This window comes from Vicugna pacos, chromosome 2 (genome assembly GCF_048564905.1).
Source record: "Vicugna pacos chromosome 2, VicPac4, whole genome shotgun sequence".
In the NCBI taxonomy this organism is placed as follows: Eukaryota; Metazoa; Chordata; class Mammalia; order Artiodactyla; family Camelidae; genus Vicugna; species Vicugna pacos.
The window spans coordinates 86,669,704-86,696,640 of NC_132988.1; the positions used below are offsets into that span (position 1 = coordinate 86,669,704).

The following is a 26,937-nucleotide window of genomic DNA, read 5'->3' on the forward strand; positions in this document are numbered from 1 at the left end:
GAGCAGGGCCGAGGGTGGAAATTGCCTAGGAGAAGTCACATGTGCAAAGGCCCTGAGGAAGAAGAGGGCATAATATATTTTGTGATTCTGAAAATTCTGTCTCCCTTTATGTTTGCCTTTTTCCTCTTAACATTCTCTTCAACTTCTCTGTCTGCTCCCTTCACTCTTTTTCTTCCTCATTTGGCTCTTTCTCTCCCATCCTACATTTCTGAAACAGGTTTGTAGCTCTTTTTAAATCAGCTGTTAACATTTGTTTAAGAGGTTTATAGCTCCTAATCTTAATTGTAAAAGAATATGACTTCGACATTTTATATTTTTAGTAATTTCCTCTTTTAAGAACAATAAAGAAATAGCAAATACCTTGCCTTCTACTTAAAATTAATTCTTAATTAATTTCATTTTATGTATTTATTTATTTTGTCAGATTGAGTCTTGTAAGAAAGACTTTTCAGGCTGAAATCATAGACAGTTGCAAGAAGGAGTTATATAAATTTATGAGTAATATACGTGCAACAGGAAATTAGGTGAACTGGAGGAGGGACTCAACAGCAGTGTAAATGAGATAACCCAGCTAAAGCACCAGGAGAAACTTCAGAGAAGTTTGCAACAGAAGGGACCAAGCGAGTAAAAGTCTCTGAAAGAGCCTTTTATATACGCTTTTTTTTTTTTCCCAAACCTGAGATTCAGTTAGCAATTAGCACAGCACTAAATGGAAGAGCAAACTTGTAGAAAGCCAGGTAAAACACCCACCTCTGCATGGCCCAAACTTCACCACTGGTAAGTGCAAGTTTATCTCTGGGTGCCGACGCAGTGAAAAAATACTGCCAACCCAATTAATCACATACACAGTAACAAGAGTAAGGACATTTTCATTATCTGGATAGATAATATTTAATAAACAACAAGACAATATTTAATAAAATATGCTATTGAATCATCCCTATTTAAATTTCTAAATAGATACGGAGAGATTCTTAAGCATTTTATAAGCATGTCTTTAAAAAGAAGAGCCATTATTACAGTTAATGGAAACGCATCTCAGTTTTGATGATGGTTTGCCTTTGAAAACTAAACAACGTGTATTTGCATTAATGAGGTCTAAAAGTGATTTTTAAAATAATTTATTAAAGTGACTTTTATTTTAATATTCTAATGACACACCATTAGAAAAATGTAAACAAGGATTTTATTTTTGTCTACCAGAAATCTAGGAAAGAAACTATAAGGGGAAAAAAATATATTGACTTACTTGAGGATTTCAAGAAAATAAAAAGAAGTCCCCTAATAAGGGAAGTAGGAGCATTTAAGACTGGCAGCTGAAGTGTGGGGAGGAGCTGGCTAGACGCTGGGATGGCTGAGGGCACAGCGTGGCCAGAGGGCTGCTGTGGAAGCCCCTTGAGCGCCAAGCCTCTGCTGTCATGACCGAGGCAAAGCACAGGAAACTCCCAACTATCTTTTCTGTTTTTAAGAAATCAAATATATGGCTTTCTGTGAGTCATAAACTGTTGTTCAGTCTGTTTCTTCCTGGTGAGCAGCACACAAAGGTTCCCTCTGTGCACTTTCAGCAACCTGCAGGATGTGAACTAAATTGATTCCTTAATTATTCTCTCACTTAAACTGCTGAGAGTAATTTTCTGCCATTATGTGCTTCCTCATTATGCAAATATTGCTGTTTCTACTGTTTGTGCCCTTGGAGAGCTCAGAATTTCAAAATGAGGGAACACTTAGGACAAATACTGTCCTTTCTTGCTGTTCATTATGGCAAAAACAGTATGCTCAGGTTTGTTATAAAACATACTCTATTTGGCTTGAATTTTAACCTGGTAATTCCAAAATTCCAAAATTAAATCTAAGCCATTTGCTTTATTTAAAAAATTGCACAGCATATATTCCAAAGAACTTTCCTCCTTTTTAGAAATAGTTTTTTATAAATCATTCTTTATAAAAATATGCTTTAAGGATATAAGAATTCTATAAGAATGTCTTATTCTTCAGAATAAGAATAAAGAATTTACTTTGAACTATAAAATTTTTTGTTGAAGAATAACAGATTGTGAAATTGAAAAATTATGCAGCTTTTAAAATAGTATGATAAATTATTATATTTTGAAATACAAATAAGAAATACAAACCAACTTTTTCTTTTTTCTTCCTGGTGTCTGTTTTATGGATAAAAGGCTAATGCATGAAATCAGCTGCTTTTAATGACTGTATGAAGTAACTTCTAAGGTGCTATGTTAGTCTCTGCACACCATTGCATGCCTTCATATCTTGGGCCCATCCAGTGATGATGTCTGCGTGGTAAATCAAAGTAAAACTACACCAGAAATTGGCACTTTGTAACTGACTGTACTTCAATTAAAAAAAAAAAAATCAGTTATATTCATCTGAAATTTGAAAATACATATTTTTAAAGGTAATACTCTATCAAATGCTCTAGGCAGTTTGAAAAAAATATAAAACATCAATAAGATGGAAAAATAAGTGAGGAAAATGAAGAAAGGAAAACTAAGAGAAATTTCAACGAGGCTAGTCTTTTATGATAGATGAGGGTCTGTCTCGCATGGCCCTTTTCCAGTTCTGCCTTGTTCAGGTGTCCGCTGGAAGAGGTTAAGAGACATCCTCACCAGTAAGTCAGGGAACAGACATACTAAGAAGGTGCATTTGGTCAGTAAGATCCTCCCAAACATTTGTTGATTCAGATTCTGTAGTACTGTATCAAGTAAACTCTAGGAAGTCAGTATACTTTGTAGGAGCCTGTAAATGGTTGGCCAAGGACCTTAAGAGCGTTAGGTGATTTCCTGAGGAGCAGTTTGGGGGTCCACCCTGACGACCGCCATTCATTGGAGGTACAGGACTCAAGAGTTTTTGGTGCTCCAGTGAAGTCCTTAGAATACATCACACTTGTTGAGGCTCCATGCAGTTGACTGCTCTAGTGAGACGCTTGGAACAGCTTGATGCTATAAAGCATCTCTTCAGCACAGCAGCTCTGAACCCCGCCGAGGATTCCCAGGTTGAGTCTGCCTGTTAAGTTATTGTGCAAAGAACCATACATTGATTTTACAAAACAGAACTCTTTTTACAAAAGTTACAAAATGATACATAGGGTTTACAAAAACGTTTGGATTTTTACCAAAGACACTTTTACAGAGCATGTGGCTATTAAAAAAAAAAAAGCCATACTCTTTAACACCCATGGAAGTGCTTGAATAATTAATCATCCTTCTGTGTTATCTAAGTTATTCTCTTTAGAATGCCTTGAGCTTTTTTCCTCTTCTGTTTAACTTCTCTACTGTAGTGAAATAAAATGCATTAACGCTTCAACATACATCTTGAACTTACTTCATTACACAAGTACAGTTAATATAAAATCAAGTTTAAACTTAAATGCCTTTAAAGTGAATGAAATTATTGTATTTGTTTTTTAGGTTTGTGCAGAAGAAAAATGCCCAACGCTTGTCAACCTGGCTCACATGATGAGTTTGTACAGCACACACACGTATTCCAGGGACTGTTCTAACTGGATCAACGTAGTGTGTAGATACCTACATGACTCCTTCTCAGATACGACATTTAGTCTTGTGACTTACCTTGCAGAGGTAAATTTACCCCCAAAAAACAGATTTTTCAACTGCTCCATGGCAAAATTTTCAGGTAGATTTACTTCTAGAAGCAGCGCTGATACAAATTAACGTTCAAATTGTCTTTGAGAGTAAAATAGATAATCCCTTTTTTTAAAGAAAAAATATAGATAATATCTTTCAAGTGTAAAGGAAATTTTTATAAAGGGTTTTTTGTTGTTGTTGTTCATTTTCAGTGTTTATTTCTTCATTCACTGTCCTTAACTGATATAAACTCAAAATAATATAAACCTTGCCTTCATTTCAAATGGAAAATGGGTTTTTATTTCCCCGTGGTCTTGATCCTAGAGAATGGTTATCATTTTTGTTTCTTAGCAAAATTAATTCTTGTCTTTGAAATCCTTTCTAGAATTAAAAAATGCAGCATGCAGAGTCATTTCTGCTGGGCAACTCTTTATTTTTATGATATATTTGCTTCCTAATCTAAACTATGATTTTGGGGGGCAAATGGAATTTTAAAATCTGTCCTAGAACAGCGTAAAAAGTTAATACAGTTGACCCTTGAACGATGCAGGATTGGGGCACCAACCCTCTATGCAGTCGGAAACCCACATATAACTCACATTCAGCCCTCCACATCGGTGATCAGCCAGCGGTGGATCATGGCGAGCAGTGGTATTCACTGCTGAAAAAAAACCTCAGTATAAACACACCTGCACAGTTCAAACCTGTGTTGTTCAAGTGTTGACTGTGTTTTTTCATTGAAGAAGTGGCTTCATGCCTAGGAAAGTAAATTACTCAGTAGAGAGCCACAAAGAGACTCTCAAAAGGGAGAAATTCCTAGTCAGCTTATGATTAAAGTGATACCCTCGTTTTTAAAAAGTTGACCTCGTGACTCAATAAACATTTTCAATATTGCTCATAGCACTGTTTAACTTAGCTAAGTCACTGGTGGCAACCATCATAAAGTGCTTCAGGACTGGTGTGAATTTTTAAGATGTTGGTTTTGGTAGGTTTGCTCCCATCAACTTTACACTTAAGTCAGGCAACACCGAAACTCTGCCTGGTAGCTTCCTAACCTGGATGAATCTCTCTAGGTTTATCTTACACCTGTACCTTTAGGACAAGAGCCAATACAAAGCCAGGTCTAACGTTTTTAATCAGCTTTGAATTTAAGAGGCTTAGACCAGCTCACCACTAAAGTAATGCTAATTTTCCCCGACGACCCAATCACGGAATTCTAAAGCCTGCCACTGGCACAGTGCAGCCTATTGGGTACCACATACGGGCAGTGTATTTCCAGTCCGTAAAGAGAATGCTTTGCCCCAAATGTTACTCTTATTAATGTAAGTTATCCTTGTTGTATTATTAATAATTCTCAAATTATTACTAACAACAGTACTAATATTAGTTACATGTATTTAAAGCTACGCTATATAACTTAACTGTCTTACAAACTCTATGAGGTATGTGGTATCACTATTTTATTCTTAAAAATCAGGCTCAGATTGGTTAGGAAACTTGGCTGAATCACATGGGTAGTTTAAGTGACTGATGTGAATGGCGTGGGGGTAGTTATTCATTCTTTGATGATGATGGTTATAGCGGTTTTTCTCTTAACCTAAAATAAATGATGTTCAACTAAATTAGTTAAGGATATAAAAGAAAACAGTGAGATTAAGATGGAAAATAATCCATCTAATTCTCCTTTCTGAAGCAAAGACAAGTAACAATAATAGACATCACCTTTTACTTTACCTTCATTATTCTCTGTATTTCTAATAATCTAACCATAACCTCAGGTTAAATCTGTTACGGTTTTCAACATCACTAATGTAAATACTGTTGAATTTTCTTTAACCTGATTAAAGTGTACTTTTTAATATGACTTTTAGCTATTAGAAAAAGGATTGTCCAGTATGCAGCAGTCATTACTGCAGATCATCTATAGCCTTTTGAGTCACATTGACCTATCTGCTGCCCCAGTCAAGCAGTTTAATCTGGAGATCATAAAGATTATCGGCAAATACGTACAGGTGAGTGACCACAAGACTTCTGTGTAGAAGTATTCGTCTCAAAACAACTCATAATCATAAAAAATCAGAAACGTCTTAAATGTTGTCTAAGAGTGGTGGGAGTGGTTAGTGCATAAATCATGTTTCCAGGAAGATTTACGACATGGAAACTTGTTCTCGGTGTTAGTGACAAAAAGCAGAATCAGTCTGATTCCTGATTTTGATTTTTAACGACTGCATCTACAAATACTCATTTCAGCAGTGCCTGGAAGGAAGGTGCACAGAGGGCAGCCGTCACCTTCTCTGGACAGTGTGATTATGACTCTGTTCCTTTCTGTTTTTAATCAAATTCTACATAATGAACAAATACTACTTTTAGAAAAAGAGGCTCTTCGATAAGTCTGCATTTTATAGTTGCTTTCTGTGTCTGGTAAAAAGTGCCAGATATTTAGAAGGTAGAAAATCAGACTTGGTTTAAGTATAAATGATAAGTCAGTCTGGTCTGTACTGAGTTTCACTTTTGATTTTTGAAGAAAGGTCATGAGGAGCAGATCAGTATTGTACCTACAGCTAATCAAAGAGAGCAAACTATTTGGGAGCCTTAACAAATGCAAACCTTCTGTTTCTACTCGTTATTTTTGCATTCACTGAAGCAAATCTTACAAATGGAAATACTCAGCTAGCAACGAGTTTGTGTTCTAGTCCATTTCCAATAAGTCACAAAACTATATTAAAATGTTTTTTGATATTTTGTTGGGTAATCTGGGTTATTTTTTAGATTCCCTTGAAAATCAGTGATTGCAAATATTCAAAAAACATAAACTTCTTTGGTAACCCTGTTTAGTTTCTCTATTTTATCTCTCAATGAGTAAGACTCCACCAAGTGACAATTATGTATTTTTTCTAAACCACTTTTCTCTTTTTTTTCTTAAGGCTTAAAGAACTTAACTCATCAAATAGTTGCCAGCTCTCCCACAGAAATACATAGCATATTGAATTACTAATTTGTGAAACATAGATACATTGCTTTTGTTCAGAACCACAGGCTTTTTTATGTACCTACTGGACAAGCAAATGACCATAGGAGGGCATGGATTCATGACGAAGTGAACTGCACTTTCCTGTCTGAAAGGAACAGCACAACTGAGCTTCCTGTAATGGTTGCGATGTTGGAGTGCAGACCCAGGAGGGCCAGAACTTCTAATTTTTATTTTCTAATTTATGTAGAGAAGCTAGAAATCTGGATTTTTCTCTAAAATCTCCTCATTTTAAATGTGTTGTCTCAACTTTCTATTCAAATTTATTTTTAAATGTTGGGTGAACCAAGGTCATATTTAGCTGATAGGCCATCCCAGTTAGTGACTTCTGCTTTATTCAGACATTAAACATTCTACAGACTTGAACTCTTGACATTCTTTTACATGTAGAACCCAACTACCAATATAATTTATGGATACATCCCTGAAGAGGTTAGCATTTTGCAAGGCCCAGAGGTCCTAATTATTTCTGTAAGAAAAAAAGGATGATAATTCCTACTTAGTCTAACTTTTTTAAAAGTAAACTGTTTTCTACGATGACGTGCTTAATACCTAACTTAAATCATATGGACATTTTTATTATTATTAAATATTTTGTGCTTTGGGTGTCATCATCTCAAGGTATTATTAACTAAATTGGATAACTCAGTTCTGCCAAACATTTTTTACTTCCTTTTTTTTGGTAGTATTTCCTCCTGCTCAGAACTGTTAGCTGTGAAACGATATGTATAAAACAAGGTTGAGATGTGATTTTGGTACCATAGTAAGTAAAAAAGTCATTTTTTGTATGATTTTTTTCAGTAGATGGTAGAAGAAAAATATTCTAAATTCTTTATTAGACATCAATTCCTCTTCACATACACGTCTTTCATATAAACTATTCCTGAAATATATTGGTAGAAATATACAAAACTAAGAAGCAGAAAAATAGCTCAAAAACAGAGCCACCGCACGTGAGAGGGAAGAGCTCACCGTGTGCAACTCAGGCATCACGGAGAGTGTCTGTTAGCACGGCACTTGGACTTGTTACTTGGGCCTTGGGTCATTAAGAAAAATCTAAATTTTTTTAGTACTTTAATATTTTTATTTTAATATTTCCTTTTTTTAAAAGGAAGTATGCATTAAAAAATGTTTATCTTCAAGACTTAAAACGTTTAAAGTTTAGAGTCTTAAAGCCATACACTTCATTCATCTAGAGTTCACATAAAAAGGTAAACCCCTTTGTTTACCACTGCTGCCAGATTGCTGTATTAGACTTTATAAATTAATACTACTTATAAATCACTTTTTGGGGAAAATGTAAAATATTCTGAGTTGACAGCATTCTTATGTGTATGATGTCTCAAATCTAACAGTACAAGTAATAACTTACTTTCTTTCCTTTTGCAACTCAGACCCTCTGTTAAGGATCTCAAAGTAAAAATGAATAATTTATGAGAGTTTTTATAGAAATAGTATTTTCATTGTCTACAGTATACACTAAATTTTTGTTCTCAGTGAAATATGTATTTGTAATGTTCATGCATCTATTATTTTTTAAAACCAGAGTCCTTACTGGAAGGAAGCCCTTAACATCTTAAAGCTGGTGGTGTCCCGCTCGGCAAGTCTTGTTGTGCCCAACGACATCCCCAAGACCTATGGAGGAGATACAGGTTCTCCTGAAATATCCTTCGCGAAAATTTTTAATAATGTCTCTAAGGAGTTGCCTGGGAAGACCTTAGATTTTCATTTTGATATATCTGAGGTAAGATCCTGAGAGGTTGATACGGGTGGTCTATTAGAAATTTTCATTTGTTCATTTATTCATTCTGTCATTCAGCAGGCGTTGACTGAGCTCATACTCAGCAGTGGATGCTGTGACAGGTTCTATGAAAACAGGGGCGGGGTGGGGGAGAAAGCCTACTGTCGGGCACCTACAGCCTCTTAGGCAGACAGGCAAATAAGCACTGTGACAAGTGCTTTGGCTGGAAGTTGAAAGCACTATAGGACTATATAGCATGTACCTCTAACCTGATCTGAGCTGAATGTTGAAAAATAAGTGACCTTAGACAGGCATGTATGGAAGTTTGGGGAGGGGAGATTAACCCAAGAAGCAGAGGCATGTGTGAATGAAGGCTTGTAAGTGTGCACAGTGCTCTGGAAACTTCCGTTAGTATGGCATACCTTGTGCACAGAGTACAGAGGTTGGAGGTAGAGTGTGATGAGAGAGGAGGCTGGAGGCATGGGGAACAGCAGGGTCATATGGACCTTATCTGACATAGTAACAAGGCGGCTTTATCTTGAAGCAGTAAAAGCTCTTAAAGGATTTTTAGCTAGAATAGGAAATACTAGGATTTGCATTTTAGGAATATCACTCTGGCAACAGGATAGGAGACAGACAGGGTGGTGATGGGGAATCATTAAGGAATCTGTTAGAATAATTAGAGAAAAAGATAATGTTGGACTGTGTCCCTAGGCAATTGCAGAGGAAACAGAAGGCAGTGATGGTTTTCAAAGTCTGAGAAAGTAATTGAGGAGATTTAATGGGAAGGAGAGAAGGTGCTAAGTGAGGAGGAGACATCAAGGACAGTTGCTTTGACATCTTGGTGGATGTTGGTACCATTCAAAGAGAACAGAGATTCTGGGAGAACAGATCTTAGTGGGGAAGGAGGGCGCGATAAGCTCACCCTTGGGTACATTGACTCAGAAGTGACTAAGAAGCATTGACGGAGGTGCCTATTATCTGAAGAGATCTGAAGTTTTAGAGGAAAACTTGGGCAGAAGGGGAAAAAAATTAGGGATTTTTATTGTTAAATAGGTGGGCGGTTGAAATCATGGAAGAGAAAACAAGACTGAAATAAGCTGAGATCTGAGAAGCCCAACATTTTAGGGATGGACCTCAAATTTTTTTTTTCCTCCAGCACCTGAGCCCACTCTTGGTGGCTTTGGTGCCATTGAAATGGTCTTTCACAAGCCAGAGCAGTAATTTTTCAAGATGAAAGTTTTTGATCCAGTATTGTGGGAGAGTAGAGAAAGATAACAATTGGAGAGCTACTCACATTTTAATTGATTAGAATTATATAAAATTTTAAAAATTGAGGGGGTTTAGTGTTGGTATTAGAATTTATCCAAAGCTTACTGGTTATTGTTTTTAAACGGAAAGTATGTTTATTGCTAATGTTCTAGTTAATATCACCTGAGAGTTTCTAGTGTGGAGTACACAGCATGGGAATATGGTAGAGAAACTGAGCTTTGCTATTCTTCCAAGTCACAAATTGATGGGGTAACAATTATTTTGTTTGAAGCAGTGCTATGGATTCTCAGAACATTTGATATATACCAAATACTTAATTTCAATTTGTTTCATCAAAAATTCCTGCATACCTGCTCTGTGTAAGCACTGGAGATAATACTAGAGGAACAGAGATGAATCACACATGGTCCAGGGACTCTTGTGTAGCAGGGGGAGACAAATCACCATCACATGGTAAATGTCCAAGTATAACTGACCAGGGGTGGTGGTGGTATCAGAAAAGGCGTCCTTGGAGTCTTGAGGCAGTGTTCAGGGTGATTAGGGCTTTGCTGGTGCGTATTCCATGTAAAGGAGGTGACACGTGCTGACACATAGGTCCTTAAAGGCACCTATGCTTGGGGAACGCGTTCGACTTTTTTGTAGTGTGAAGTTCAGGAGGGAGTGGTGGAAGTTGAAGTTGGGGAGATAAACAGGAGCCAGGTCATAAGGGGACTTATATGACATGCAAATGAACTTGAATCTTATATTCAAATACAAATTCAAAACACTTCACAAAGCCAAATAAATATACACCCAGTTTTGGGTCATCATGGAATTGTACTGAAATAAATTTTGGAATATTGTACACCAGATTTACAGTAACCACTAAATAGATCTTTATCTCTGAAGTTGTTACTTATTCTGAATATTTGCAAAAGCACTTTATTGAAGCACAGTTAACAATATACATTGAAAAAAACACTAAAATGTATTAACATTAATGTATTAATAGACATTAATTAAATCTGAGTGGTGAGATGACAGGTGATTTTTTTAAAAATTTTTATTGAAGTATAGCTGATTTACGTTGTGTTCTTTTCTGTGACATGTGACTTTTAAAAACCATTTTTATATTTTCTGAGCTTTCAAAGAGGGCATATTTTAAAATCATGAGGGGGAAGGGGGAAGTGGTGGTTTTAAAAGAAAGCAGATCTGTATTTAAAATAGAGATAAGCTTTCCAGTAGTCTCCTCAGAGACTTGTTTCCAATAAAGTGAAATCTCTTGATTAAAAAAAAATAGACATTTGATTTTTGTAACATTTACCTTATGCCAAGTAATCTTTCTTCTTATGCTGTTTTTTGGTTGTTTGTAAAAAATGTCAGTATAGATACGCTATTGACCTGTTTATGTTGAAATAGTTGAGTCAAACATGGGCATTTTATTTCTGTGTAGACACCAATTATTGGGAATAAGTATGGTGATCAGCACAGCGCAGCTGGGAGAAATGGAAAACCAAAAGTTATTGCTGTGACTAGAAGCACTTCTTCAACTTCTTCTGGTTCCAATTCTAACGCCTTGGTGCCCGTTAGCTGGAAAAGGCCACAGTTATCACAGGTACGTGAAAGTTCCTTGAACAGAAGCATCCATTTTATTGTACGTCTGAGAACTTGAGAATTTGTCTTACTGGATCAGTAATCTTAACGCTTGAATATTCTTTCTCTCCAGAGAAGAACAAGAGAAAAGCTGATGAATGTACTTTCTCTCTGTGGTCCAGAATCTGGCCTTCCGAAGAATCCGTCAGTGAGTTATCGTGGAAGCATGTGTAAACGTTTGAAAAATCATGTTAGTCCATGAAGTAAGGGACGTTACTGTGTCTCCTTGCTTGTCTTTTCTAAACTGACCTGACTTATGGTGTTGACTAAGAGAGAAAAAACTGTCACTTGTCTTTGTGGCACTTGGTGGCCATGCTCATTAAGTATTCGCCCAGTAGGTATTAGACCAAATAAAACTCCGCTCACTGACAGACGAGGCCAGCGGTGGCTCTTAGGGTGCTGAGATCCCATATTCAGAATGGCGACACTGATGGGTGGCCTTTTTCACTTTTGTTTTTGGCTGGGGGCCAGGTTGTTTTCTCTTCTAATGAGGATTTGGAAGTCGGTGACCAACAGACTAGCCTAATTTCTGCAACAGAGGACATAATTCAAGAGGAGGAAGTGGCTGTGGAAGATACCAGCAGTGAACAACAGTTTGGCGTTTTTAAGGATTTTGACTTTTTAGATGTTGAGTTGGAAGATGCAGAGGTAAGGGTGTGGGCTTTCTTTGATAGTATTTATAGGCTAGTTACAACTGCATGCGAATTAAGGGTTTAGCCCTGGGATCTTTGCTTATTAAGGTCAGAGTAAGGTCAAAAGGTAACAATCTAAATTGGGGACTAAATATGATTAGTACAATTAGTCAATAGCGGAAGATGTCTGAAATAAAAGGAACATGAATTTTTTATCTTTATCTTTAAAAATATAAAGTAAAAATGGATTTCTTCAAAAGTATTTTTTTAATGTAGAGTGTGCTTACTCTTAAATGTTTACATGAGCGATACTGATTAATGTGCAGCAGAACAGTAAAAAAATTACATTAAATTTATCAAACAGTTTTAAAGAGGGTGGCCCTGAAGCTAACTGGACGGCTGAGGGGCTTCGGCTGTCAAGAACACTCTGCTGGGGCCAAGCCCCTGCCTGACACTGCTCACCGCTTTATTCTTTAGGATTGTGCCAGCTCCCCGACATGCCTCATTTCATTCAATATCAGGGCTTTCTCCTCCACATTGATTCAGTTTAGAGAAAATTGATAGTTGTGTCAGCTTAGATGCTTCCTGAATGGAAAATCCAACTCAGAAAGTAGATTTACCAGCTCACAAAACCGAGCAAGCCCAGAGCCAGAGCTTATGTGGATGGGCCTCCATGCTGTTTCTGGCTATTTCTCTGCAGTTCGCTAGGCTGTGCCCGTCTCTACAAGTCAGCTTGACCTCAGATGGTCTTGGTTGTGTCTCCACACATCAGTGTTCAGAGGAAGCGAGGGTCACTTCCGAACATGCTCTCATGGAAGTGAAGAAGTACCTCTCCCAAACACCTTTAGCACACTGCTTGTCACATCTCACTGACCCAAGTTGGGGCATCTGCCAATTTCTAAAACAATCATTGTGGCAACAATAATAGGATTGCTCACTGCCCTGGTTGTGTTGGGCTACTTGAGACCTATTCCTGTCAGTGATGCCAGTCCCCTAAACCACAGTTTCCTAAACCTGAAAAGTTCACATCAAATAGATCACAAAAACGTTCGTTCTAAAATTGTTGTAAATATCTATATTCAAGAGCCCAAAATGCCTATAATGTGTCCATAACATGCCATTGATATATCTCTCTCCTAGGACGTTAAAGTCACTCATAGAACTCACATGCACTCATCAGCCCTCTTAAGGGGTGTTTCCTTGGGCTCAAATAGGCGAAGTGAAGGAGTGAAAGGTAATGGCCTTTGCCAGGTCACACCAACAGCTGTTGATAGGAAACCGGGTTAGGGAAGCCCTCCTGGCTGCTTCAGCCTCCCCTGCAGATATGAGGATGTGACCATAGTGCCTCAGAGTCCAGCAGATACCCTAGACTAGCTTATGAGCAGCACAAGCTCTATGTAATAGCTCACCGTTTACATATTCCCAAACTGGGCAGGTTCATAGGAACCCAAGAACAAGTATTGTCCAGCACCTTATAGGCTTATAAACTATTTTTTTTAACTGTGGCCATTGCTAATACATTTTATATCACATCCAAGTATATATGTACAGACACACTTTAAAAGTTTCAAGAATATGCATCCTTACTCTATACTATGCATTTTCTATGTATTTTCTATTTCTTTCATTTCAGTCTTTTTCTTTGAAAAGGGCAGGTCACCACTCTCTAAAATTGATATCACTCCTACAACTTGAAAACCACGTTGCAGGAAATAGGACAGACTTGCACATTCAGGCAAGGAAGTGTGGTGGGTTGAAGAGACCCACTGCCCTACTTCACAGGCATGAGCCACTTCTAAATTCTTCTGTAGATACTTGCTTTTTTCACAGCAGAATTTAGAATTTCTAAAGGCAGGCTCTTGACATTTTTGTAATGGTCAGGTTATTTCTTTTTGTTTGCTTTTTCTTTTTCCAAAGAACACTGCACATGCTTTCAAGTCCAGTACTCTGAAATGTTTGTAGTAATAAATATGGCTTTTGAAAAGAACCGTGGAATGAATTAAAGATACTTATTGTAGTTCTGTCTTTCATGTAAGTCACAGTAATTTCAGGAGAGTAGTGCTAATTTATACCTCATAATTAGGCCAAATCAAATGATAGAGATTTTCTAAAACCTAAATCATAGTCTTGCTTTGAACATGGTCACAGGAAATACTTTGCTACAAAACAAACTTAACTGCTAATGAAACTCCTGAAATAGCCCCCAACCTTGAAAGCCCACAGTGTGTATTCATTCATTCACCAAACATATGTATCTTGGGCCATTGACCTTATTATGTGTTATGCTGCATCCTAATATGTGAAATGATATGTTCAAGGAAGGTGGCTTTCAAAGTCTGACCTGCAGACCTCCAAGCTTCTAGGACACCTGATAAACAGGGAAAGGTCCAAGGGCCGATGGGCAGAGCTCCTGGCCACCTTTTTCAACCAGAGCAGCTCTGCTTTTGTTCATCAGTTTTGCACAGTTGACTTCCACCGTAAATTTCATTTGAGATTAGTATTCCTCTGCTTTATTTTAAAAGAAAAAAAAATCTGAAAAACCTCTATTCTGGACAGTTCCTCTTGGGTAAAGGAATACACATAAATCATATTTTGCTAGCCAGTTCACTATGATTTGTCATGTCAGAGCTTAATAAAGAGTGTAAGGATTACATCCCTTACAAAAGGAGGATCAGCTTGGAATAACAGAAACATAACTTACTATAAAAATCTGTAAGTGGGACAAAATTGAAATTTGTCTGATTCCCTATTGACCTTTTGAAGTTGGCAAAAGTTATGTTTTGATAACTATGATCTTGATGTTAAACTAGTTTGTAGCAAAAAAATAACCATTGGATTTAGCCAGAACCACCTGACAGTCTAAAATAATTGTGACCCTACATGTTGTCAACTGAATGTGGGTATTTTAAGTCAGTTTTGCATTGTATCCAGTATTAAATCTATGTAAATTTGGTAGGTTTTTCTTAATAAGTTTGTGTTGCCACAGTGTATCACAGAAATGTTGTTTTAAATGTCTGTCTCTGACTTTTTCACAATGTATTTTGCATAAAAAAGTAATTTGAATCACATGTTGGCTTCCTGCACAAAGCTTAATCCAGAGCTTGAATCAGTCTTTGGGTTTGAGAAAGCAAAGAGTTTTCCCCAAAAGTGTAGCGTATATTTAAATGTTTGTCTTCGTTCTTTCTAATTCTGTGTGTTTTCCTTTTTGCTAACCAGGAGCTGCAGGTAAGTTGCAGCCTGGTGTTGTGGATTGTTCATCTGTTGTCACCTGTGATGTATGTGTCTTCTTTGTGGTCCCATCTGTGTTTGTGTATTAGAATAGAAATGGCCTAGGTATTAGATTTAGTTGGTCCCCAGTAGTACAAGATGGAAAGCCAAGAAAATCCTTCAGTTAAAACAGGTTATCAAACAAATATTTTGATCTCTTTAAATATAAATATTGAATGATGTTTTAAAAGTTTCAAGAAATTGAAGGGCTGATTGAAACTCTGCTTATGACAATGCATTAAGTTTTTTTCATCCTGGTGTATGTTTTCCCGGTGTATGACATTCCCTAAATTTGTAAGCATGTGTTTGAGATCTCAGAAATGATGTTTTGCTTTTCCAGGGTGAAAGTATGGACAATTTCAACTGGGGCGTCCGCAGGCGCTCCCTGGACAGTATTGACAAAGGAGACACGCCGTCCCTCCAGGAGTACCAGTGTTCCAGCAGCACCCCCAGCCTGAACCTGACAAACCAGGAGGATACGGACGAGTCCTCAGAAGAAGAAGCGGCACTCACAGCAAGCCAGATACTCTCACGCACGCAGATGGTACAGTAACCTGTTCGCCCAGTGACAATTGGCCTCTTCTTCCTCTTAACTTCCAACTTAGTAATTAGTGTTTCTCGATATTCTGATTGTCATTTCAGTGTGGGTAAAATGCTCACTGAAATGAAAATACAGAATCGTAGCAGTGATGGAGTGTTCCATTAGTCATGACAGAACTAGACATTTGATGCTGCACACCCCTTAGCTGCTGAGACACATTTTCTATTGCTTCTCTCCTGGTGACGGTGAGTTGTGCTGGGCATTCTGAGAGGCCCTCACCTTGAATGATACATGTTTGGTATTGGTGTGAACACCAGCCCTGCTTAATTCTCCATCTGCTTTTCTTTCTTCATTAATGGAGGACAACTTTGCTCTCTTTGCAAGATCAAGTCAGTTATGTGGAGGCTCTGAATAGTATTCCAAAGGCCAGACAGCAAAGATTCAGAGAGAGAGAGAGATAGGAAATAAAGGCTGCAAGGAGTGGTCTGTCTGTTCAGGAATGAGGGGTGAAGGGAACGCTAAACCTGCAGTGGTAGCTGAGTTGGAACTTGAAGATGGCAGAATGAGGAAAGAGAAGGCATGTGGAGCAACCATGCGGCTCATATGATGACGAACCAGCTAGAGGACCATATAGCAGCCAGTCACACAGCTCTTACGTGGGTGCCCTTGGCAGGCCTCTAATTTAATGTCGCATCGGCTGCTGGTGAAGTGCTGGCAGTGCACTGAATGGCGGGGCTGAACTGGCTTCAGACAACGTGCACAGTTGTCGTTTTGGGCTTGGCTTCCTGTCACCTCTCCTGTTTTGGCATCTCCTATTTCCCCAATATGACTGTCAACGAACTCCCTTTTGCATATTAAGTGATAAGCTGTTGCTGATAACAGTAGCAGTAGTTACCACTGGCTGAGTGTTTGAGGGGCACCAGGTCAAGGTGTTCACATGGATTAGTCACTAGGACTCTCCCTGCAGCCACGTGATTGTTGGAGTGTGGTTACTGCCCGTCTGCAGATGCAGTGACTTGTCCTGGGACACAGAGCTGATAAATGGGTTTGAACCAGGCGGTCTGCCTCTAGATCCAGGCCACCTATGGATTGCCCCTCCATGGACTGTGTGCATTTAAACAAATGGGAGTTAATGGCAGGAGTGACCCACTGAATGAGGCACAGGCCCTCCCTGGAGCCAGACTGGAGACTGGCATCCTGCCACCAACCCGCTGTGGAATTGCAGTCAAGTTACCTACTCTCTCCTTTAAAACAGGACCCCCGGGGGTGCCTGTCTCATGGGAATTTCATGGGGCGGACAGTATAGTAATTGCTTAACAAAGGTTAGCTCTCAGGAGAGCCTCAGAGCAGAACGGACTTGTCTCCTCTTGAGGCCAACCCTAGTCATAGTGGTAGTGAGATTAAAAAAGAATTTGAAGTTGCTTCCCCCTCATAGGGGAAAAAAATATATAGTTTTTGCCTTTACCTCCTCTGAATCATGAACTTGGTTTTTCTTATGTTAAATTTTGACTGTGAAAAATGTATAACCCTGCTTAACAGAGGAAAAATTGTGATATTTTCTTTTTTCTAATTACGATTAGTTTTCAAAAAATGTAAACCCACTAATGCTGGCCTGCCATGACAGCAACTTCATTGTGCTAATTCTTTTTGTCTTATCAAAGTTTTATGATATTGATTCTTGCTGAACTAAGTGAACGTCCAGTTCAGACTTATGTGCCTACCCTCCAGTTGAAATGAAATGAAATGAAATGACCACATGAAAACATAAGACATTACTGTAAAATATTCATTTTAGCTCAAGATGAGCATAGTCACATAGAGCTCTTCCACTCTGGTAGTTCTTCTTTAGCAAAACGTAACCATGTTAATGGCTGTTTCATTTCTGCTGATGGCCTAGCTGCTTGCATTAACAGCACCAATTCTGGGATAGACTGAAATGAGGGGAACAGATAATTTTAGGAAGTCAACGACGCTCTTTAAAACTATGGCCCCAGAATATCTTATGACATAGAATGTTTCCTGTGGCCTTTGTGACCATTGCTGACTCAGAGATGAATTCCTCCTTTTATGATCTCTCCTTTTAGTTAAACAACGATACTGCTGTGGATGAAACTTTGCCAGACCATCCTGACTTACTTCTTCAGTCTCAAGATTCCACTGGCAGCATCTCAACAGAAGAAGTGCTGCAAATCAGAGATGAGACCCCAAGTTTGGAAGCTTCCCTAGATAATGCTAACAGCCAGCTGCCTGAGGTGGGGAGATGTGGGGGCTGGTGCGTGGCCAATCTGGGCTCCTTTTAAAGCAATCCGTTCCATCCCTTGCTTTTCTTTCGGAAGAGTTGTCATCTGATATGCTAATTATTTGATTTGTTTCCAGTATTTCTAACCTGTTGGGTTGCTTTAAGTGAAACAGTCAAATCCGATGGTTAAAAAAAAAAATTGATGGATTAAGGAAATGACCTACAGGTTAAAAATAACCCTGAGTGTTTTTAATGAGCATTTTGTGCTGCAGAATGTGATTAGGTTAATGTAAGGTGCTTCTCTGGGGACGGGCAGCATCTTCTGTGGCGCTGTGCCTTCTCTGAAGGACCGCTTTTGTTTTTCCTTCCTTTGTTGCTTTGTGTTTGGGTTTTTGTGATTGGTGCTGTAATTGGGATCAAAACCTCAGGCTAGCTGTGTTAGCAGCTGGTCAAAGGAAACCTTTTAGAAAGACTTTGGAACTACTAGTTTTATGTTTTTTGGAAAGGCCTGTGAGAAGTAAGCCAGATTCCAAGCTAATGACTGATCAAAAATAAGTAAGTATTAGTTTTCTTAGTTATTTTTTAAAGATTTTTATATATACTTTTTTAAAACTGTAATTGCTATAGCTCTATTGTATGTGCTATTATGCTTTGGTGTTAGGAAAATACTACATTTTTTCAGTGTTAACCAAATTAATGTACTTATTAGATCTAGACCAGTCTAGTTAGTAATCTTATTATCTGAGTAAGTTGAAGTCTCATGTTCTTTCTGTGCTGACAGTGTATTATACATCTTGACAGTAGGCAGACCTACTTTGAAATGAAGGCATTTGGACAGTTTTTTAAATGCTCATATTGGTATGGCTGAAGTTTAGATCATTAGATTCAACAAACATTTATTGAGATGTACTGGATGCTAGGCATTCCACTAGGTACTAGAAAGATGAATAAGGCATGGCCCTGGTCTCAGAGTGTCCATTATCTATTAAAGGAGACAGACAAGGTTAAAAAAACTAAATGTCAGTATGGAAACTCAATAATAGACATGTTCATGGCTCTGTAAAAACTCAGAGGAGAGACTGATGAGCTGTGCATTTGGGGTACAGTGGCAAAGAACAGGCTTCATGGTAACTAAGACATTCCAGGCAGAGGGACTTCACGTAGGAAGACCTGTCACGTGAAGCTACATGGTGTGTTCAGATAGCAGCAGGATGTTCGGTCTTTGAGGCTAAAGTGCAGGAGGAGGAGCAGCAGCAGCAGCAGGAGAGACGGGTGGGTCTGAGGCGTGCTGGGCCCCACACGCCGTGCTAAAGTCAGACTTTATCTTGAGATGACAGGAGGTCGTGAATTTGCATTCTTTCCAGAGACGCCTGTTGTGTGACAGGCCCTGTACCAGACACCTGGGTGGGAACACAGGGCACACGAGCAGCCAGGCATTTAACCAGGGCTCACTGAGCCCCCACGGCGTGCCGGGCGCTGTCCCAGGCCCTGGGCGTACAGCACCGTGCGAAACGGGCAACGGCTCCTGGGTTGTGGCGCTTAATTCTAGTAGGAGGGACCGAACGAACATGGAAACAGGTAAAACATAAAGAATGTATCAGAGAGTGGTCTTCTTACTGTTGACACTAAGAAAATCTAAGAGTCATGTGGACTTGGTGAGGGAGAAAGTGCGGTGGCATTTGGGGTGAAAGCTAAGTGAGGAGGAGGAGCCAGCCCTTGACGGTGTGGAGGAAGAACGTTCCAGGCCGGGGAGACCATTCCAGGCCTGGGAGAGAGGCCGGAGCAGAAAAGGCCGGGGTGCATTTGAGGAGCAGCCACGCCGCCGGCTGGCAGTGGGGGAGGTGACACGGCGAACCCCAGAAAGCGGATGGGGGCAGACGCGGCCAGGGGAGGGCAAGGTGCTCTCAAGGGCAGTCTTAGAGGCCACATAGCAGGAGGCCACAGGAGGATTTTAAGCAGAAGAAGGATATGATCTGATTATGTTTATTTTTTTGAATCTTGCCTTTTTTTGGTGGAAAAAGGAAAGTCAGTTCCAGCATCTGCACCGGCCACGTGGAGCTCACAGTCTGTCATCAGGGAAGGTTACAGCCTGACTGGTGTTTCAGGAAAGTCTCAGTGACAGAGGTGTGCTGGGAGGACAGGAGGCCGAGAGAGGGTCCTGGACAAAGCCAGAGTGTGCGGACAGGGACGTGTGTGACGGGGTTTAGGGCTGCACCTTAAGTGAACAATGTTCTGCTCGGTGTTGGAAGACTCGTTACCTGAGCATCAGCCACCGGTTAATCTACTGTCCGGTGTAGCTGTAGCCTGTTCCAGGTCAGACTTTCTCATTAGAAACAATGGGAAACGGCAGGCTGATATGAGAAATACCTTTTTAACAAAAGCAGTATAGTTAATGGTTGTGTGATCTTAATTTTACTTAACGGGGAAATCTTTTATTTTTGATTATTAAAATAGCTGTAATCACCGTGAGTAAACTACCTCTTAGAAATAATTCATATTTATTGGAAATGAATTAGAAATTCATCTATATTTCAATATACATTGGAAATTGTGTTATGTCAGATGAGACATTAATTCATCCAGCAATACGTAAGGGGCCTACTTCCAAGCTACCATAAAGTTCCTAAGGATACTTTTTTTCTAATAAAGGAAAAACGCTTTAATTTTCTAGGTTTTTCCTCTTACAGTAGTATATTTCATTATCACTATAAACTTCATAACACTGGCAGATGAGACTGAAGGAGATATTTTTGAAATATATTGTTTGAATTAGAAATAGTTCCATTGTCATGAAAATTATCACCAAAAGAATGGATGTCCATAAGGGAATAATTCAAGTTTGTGTCTGTTGGATATGTTGTCCTAATTTGTTTTTCCCTGATATGCCAGTGTCAAAGGACCCAAAATTGCCCCTTTAAAAAAAGTATGAAAGCACTAAGATATTGAAATAAAACCGTTAAGTCTATTACATAGATATGTATGGGTATATATGGTATCTATATTGTTATAAAGCAATTTCTTGAGATGAGGAATACAATTAATCTTAACAGATGAAATATTTTATGAACTGAAGAAGTCCTAGAAATGTTTATTTGAATTTTTTTCCCTTACATTATGTTAGTATCAGGAAGATAAAACAGAATAGGCCAAAGCATCCGCCTCAAGAAATTCTGGAGCTCAGTTTGTCCATCCCTTCTCTATAATATATACAAATTATGCTTTGAGTTCTAAAAGGGATGGTATTCTTTACCTTTGTTTATCAGAGAGGCCTCCACAGATGGATTTCTTCTAGCATTTATAATAGTTTAGATACCAAATCATGTATGGCAGAAACTATTCCTTATAGGAAATGAATCTTTGAATTTGTGTGTGTGAGAGACTGTCATTGTGTAATAAGATGAAATTCAGGAAAATTTGATTCTCACAGTCTGCATATAATAGTGGAATGCATTCCATTAGCCGAAAAGCACTCTCTTGATGAAATCTAGGTGTTATTAAAAATTTCAGCATGTACTCTATAATACTAACTTTAGGTAAAACAAATTACCCAAATTGCCTATTTTCAAATTATTATTCCAGAACAAATGACAACAAAATACAGGTGTACACTAATGAGAAGTGAAGACATTAAACTAAGAAGTTTGGTGGGTTATTTCAATATATGATATATTGATGTAGAAGGAAGACTTAATACCAATAAAAATTCTAGGTGTAGAAATATCTTTAGCACTACTAGTTAAACTACCTCTCTGACTAGTGCCTGCCCTTTTAATGGCCAAATCTTTAAGAAAAAAATTCAGATGGAAACCTTAAATAGAATGTACTAAATATAAGTTATTGGAATGATTAAGGAGTGATATACTGTATTAATTATAAAGTACTGCTCTGTGAAGACTCAAATAATTTGCTGCTTTCCCTGCATAACTAACTCCAGACCAGTGTTGCCACGGTACACTTGTGTTTTCCTACCATGTTTCTGTGCCTTTGATATCTTCTAAGTCCTTTTCCTTGAGATACTATCTGTCTTACGCAGCTTGGGTTGCTATAACAAAATACGATCATCTGGGTGGCTTATCAACAATAGAAATGCATTTCTCACTGTTCTGGAGGCCAGGAAGTCACAGAGCAAGGTGTCAGCCGCACTGTCTGGTGAGCCCTCTTCCTGGTAGCTCTTCTTGTTCACGTGGTGGAAAAAGAACAAGCTAGCTCTCTGTCCTCTTCCTATAAGGGCACTAATCCCATTCATAAGGGTTCTACCTTCTAAAGGACACACCTCTCACACCCCCATTGGGGGTTAGGGGTGAGAATTCTGAGGGGACAAAAACAGTCAGTCCGTAACACTATTGCTACCCCATCTTAATCAAAGCCCATCATAGTCTGTTTTCGCCAAAGAGACAGTCTCTGGTGCCTCACGCAGCTTGATCCTTCCCTTCTTTGAGCACCAGTAGCCCTCTGGGTATCACTTAGGGTACTTACCTTACACTTACCATGCTCTGCTGTACACTGTTGTCATTTGCACATCAGCCTAAGCCCATTACCAGTTTGCCCTCTAACTGTACTTACTAATTTACCCCAGAGCACTCAGCCCAGAATCTGGTCAAAATCCTTCGTTTTATACATAAATTTTACAGATGAGCAAACAAAAGCCCAGGCTGGTCCAAGGTCAGGGTCTCTGGATTTCACTTATTTTTCATAATTTGGGAGGAAAGTTCTTTTTTCACCCGTGGAAAAAAGATGAGAAACTACTGTGCAACTAAGTAGGAGCCGTAGGTCTAAGCAGTGATAGAAGCTGATCTTTATTCCCAAAACTGTGAGGCCATCAGTGCTTATTTTCAAACTGATCAGTTAATGTTTATGCCAGTTAAAACTGGTGTTGATAAAGTCATGATATACACCCTGGAAGTATTTTTCTTTTTTAATAGTGGGTAGTTCATTTATTCAGCCAATATCTGTCGAACTTTTGCACCATGCCAGGCACATAGCAACAACATTTCAGTGGCGTTACGGTGGACAGGAAGGAAATATATGAGTACACATTATAACCCACACTTCCATTATCATTTGCTTAGAGTTAGGAGGATGCAGGCATTCTTTTTGATAAGTGAGTTTGTAGTTCATTTAATTCTCAAAAGTACAACAATCTACAATTTCCCAGTGCTTTCTGGACTCTGTGAAGCATCCTTAGTACTCAAACCTGAATGAGTTATTGTGGCCTTATTATTTGAGAGGAGATCTTCCATCCCAAATACTCAGCTCACTTACACAGTAAGGCTGCCCTCCTTGTGTCTATTCAGCAGCCTCCTGATGGGTTAAGACCTGTTCTTGATTCACGGTAGCCCCACAGGACCAGTGGGTTAACCATTCTGAACTGTCTCCCCTCCTTCTATCCGTAATTCACTGGATGTAAGGTTCTAGCATGATGAAATCAATGACATTTCAAGTAAGAGAGAGTTAATAGTAACAAATTATGTAGAATTAGATTATGTATGAGAGAAGGTCTTTCACCAAAGGATGTATTTCTAAGTAAACCCCTAAATCCTATTAAAAGGAAAAAGATCTCCTTGGTGTTTCTATGTGGCATCAGGTGATACATTTTACTTTCAAAATGTTTTAAACTTGGAACTATTTAAAAAAAAAAAACAGTTTATATGATCAGCATCCAAAAACTCCAAACATTATTAAACTGTGCAAATGAAGACTGCCTGCTAAAATAGATATATATTGGTGACAATGGTCATTTATTCTGTGTTGATAAAATTCTTTTATAGTGTTGTTAAAGTCCGTAAAAACTATGATTGTTTTACAGGATACAAGTTCAGTATTAAAGGAGGAACAGGTCCTTACAGCCTTTGAAGATGAAGGGCCGTACATTATTCAGGAGCAGCAGGACTCTCTAGTGTGTCAGGGGCTTCTCGATTTAGAGGAATCTGACGTGCCAGAGCCCCCGGCTCCCGAGAGCTACCCCGGGTCAGTCTGTGACGAAGACGTCACCTTAGCTCTGAAGGAGCTGGATGAACGATGTGAAGAGGAGGAGGCGGACTTCTCTGGGCTGTCCAGGTGAGACTGCGGCCCCTCCCAGCTATAGCCCTCCGGGCCAGAATGCTGACTTCATTTCTGTCTATGTTTGAAAGGTAAAATGAGTTAATGCAATAGGTTTATTTTCTCTTATTGACATTCACTTAAAGAAAAACAAGTAGGCCATTCTCAGAGCAAAGCGAGTGGCCTTCTACATTTAGAAGTACACCAGGTACCTGTTTTGGCAGAATGCTGAATAGCCGAATGTTAAAGTCAATACTGGGCCATAGCCTGAGCCAGGCATCAAATCCTGGAATGAATGACTGTGATACCAGGACAAGTCTGAAATATATTCCAAAAACTATTTTGTAGTTTCATTATCAATGGTCAGATTTTTAAAGTTTGACTTACATAATGGGCAGAACTCATCATTTATTGATCCTGTGAGATGTTAGAATACTGCTTTTAAACATTTACGTACCCTGCATTCAAAATTTATTGCCACAAAGTATGAAGAATTCTTAAATAGGACTTTTTTTTTCACTCATGGGCTGACGAAATTGAATAATCAGTTACCACACATAGTTCTTAAAGGAAATTTTTGTGGACATTTTGGTAACTTATATACCAAACAACTCTTTAATGGTTGGAATTATGATATAATCTATATCTACTATTTTGCTTTTTTATGTTAATTTTATAAATATTTGTGGCTCAAAATAGTGTTCTTTATAAAGGCATCTAATTTAATGCCCTCTCCATCAGTGTATCTATTTCCCTATTCAACAATTTGAAGCTGCCTTGATAATAATTTTCATATAAAAATTAATATTTAGTAATGCAATATAGCAGCATTGTGCTCCTACAGTAAAAGATTTTCATTTATACTTCAAGTGATAACAGAATTGTAACATATACAGCACATGAGATTTTTCACTCTATGTAGAATGCTTACCTATATTTGAAAGTGTACGTTCAGATGTTAACAACAAATCTTGGTGACACACCTGGTTCATGTTACTGACTTGGAGATGACCGTAGCCTATGCAGTCACTCGTTCATTGATCATACCCAAGTTCAGGTTTGCGAGAAATGCTGCAGGGGTAGATAACTCTGCTGTCTGGCTTTCTTAAAGGCTGCCGCTGAAGTCTGGACTTTGGCCAGTTGCTGAAGTTGAAATAGACTAGAACATCCCTACTGAATAAAGGGGTGTATCTACTCAAGCTTAAAGGATACATTTTGTTCAAGTCAATCACCACAGTGACATTTTAAAAATTAACCTTTCTGAGGCAGAATTTCAGTTTTCACTTCAAATGTCTGCTTCATTTTGATCTTTTCCCCCAGTCTTCTCCGATCTCTCTTCCATATGAATTGCTCCATAATTTCTGTAAAACCGTGTGGAGCTACCCTTTACTGTGAAACATACAGTTTTAAGACCTTGAGTCACACATTTCTTTAAGGAGTCTGACTCCAAACACTTCATCTTTAAGTCCCCAAATCACACATTTCTTTATAGCATGTCTAACCCAAATTATCTCCATCTTTTTTCACTGTCTCATTTTTATATGGATTATCTGACTGTTGAGATTATAAATTCCTCAAAGAAAACGGCCAGATCTTATGTTTCTTTGAGTCAAATCTGTTACTGCCATCCTGCGAGGCACATAGTGTGTGTCATGGCTTTATAACACTGGGCTTGGACCCATGGTCCAGGCTTCAGATTCTGGCTCTGTTATTTCCTACTCAGTAGCCGAGGTACATCATTGAACTTTTTGTTTCCTCATTGGTAAAAAATCAGGCTAATAATAGTACTTAACTGTCACCGAGTTGCTGTGAAGACTGAATGAAGACAATCCATACAGAGCACCTACTACATAGCCCTTGACACAGAAGTACATGAGAAACACTTTTAAAGTATTCTCATTGTCAGTGTGGGCCTGTTCAGATAAAAAGCCTCCAAAATTGACCATTTAAAATGAAAGCATTCTAATCTGTACTATTCACAGAAGTTACTGAAATTATTTCCATTACCCTGGCATATTGTAGGACTTGGGTTGTTTTAAGGCAGTCGTGTGAAATGAGAGTCCTAATTCCAAAGATGATAAACAGATCAAGGATCAATAAGAAAATCTGCTTATCTGTGCTTTCTCACAAAGTGCATTTTCTAAATCAGTGTGTATAGATGAGTAAAAATAATCTGTGTTAGAGGGCTTACACTGTTGTAAGTAATCAAGTGTACTCTTTTAAGGTCGTATTATGATGGCTGTATTTGTGTTGACAGTCAAGATGAAGAGGAGCCAGATGGCTTTCCGGACGCACAGACATCCCCTCTGCCGTCACCGTTCCTCTCTGCCATCATTGCTGCGTTCCAGCCGGTAGCATATGACGACGAGGAAGAGGCCTGGCGCTGCCACGTCAACCAGATGCTGTCTGACTCTGACGGGTCCTGCGCCGTGTTTACTTTTCACGTTTTTTCCAGGCTGTTTCAGGTCAGTGAGGTTTCCGGGTTCTGAATTCGTATTACAGTTACCTGATAAAGTTAGGGGTTTTGTCTAAAATCAGTACCTCAGATTTTAATATGCCCATTGATTTCTTTTAAACAAATTTTTTTCCAAAGATAGTGAAATTTATTTACTTATTTATTTAACAGACTGGAAGGGTTTTTATAAATATTTTTTTTGAATTGTGATTTATTTGTTTATTTAGGGTTTTTGAGGTGGGGGTAATTAGGTTTACTTCTTTATTTTTCGAAGGGGTACTGGGGGTTGAATCCAGGACCTTGTGCATGCTAAGCATGCACTCTGCCACTTGAGCTATACCCTCCGCTCCAAGATAGTGAAATTTAAATTTACACTTTGACATTGTAGTACCGCTGGCACGTTATACAATGACTAGTACAGATACCTCCCCTAAGGCAATTAGAATAAAACTTCAGAACAACATCTGATAAATTCTGGTGCAGGAT

General features: G+C 38.7%; 1 protein-coding gene across 8 annotated transcripts in view; it reads left to right on the forward strand.

The window, feature by feature from the left end:
- FRYL (FRY like transcription coactivator) overlaps positions 1-26,937 on the forward strand; it is a 226,746-nt gene that overhangs the window by 184,907 nt on the left and 14,902 nt on the right. For all 8 annotated transcript variants that reach the window (XM_072944315.1, XM_072944291.1, XM_072944305.1 and 5 more), the window contains 10 exons: positions 3,429-3,599; positions 5,477-5,617; positions 8,180-8,377; positions 11,079-11,240; positions 11,352-11,426; positions 11,750-11,926; positions 15,518-15,721; positions 17,803-17,970; positions 23,764-24,014; positions 26,254-26,461. In XM_072944315.1, coding sequence (XP_072800416.1) covers positions 3,429-3,599; positions 5,477-5,617; positions 8,180-8,377; positions 11,079-11,240; positions 11,352-11,426; positions 11,750-11,926; positions 15,518-15,721; positions 17,803-17,970; positions 23,764-24,014; positions 26,254-26,461 — 1,755 coding nt within the window. The remainder of the gene's footprint in view (positions 1-3,428; positions 3,600-5,476; positions 5,618-8,179; positions 8,378-11,078; positions 11,241-11,351; positions 11,427-11,749; positions 11,927-15,517; positions 15,722-17,802; positions 17,971-23,763; positions 24,015-26,253; positions 26,462-26,937) is intronic.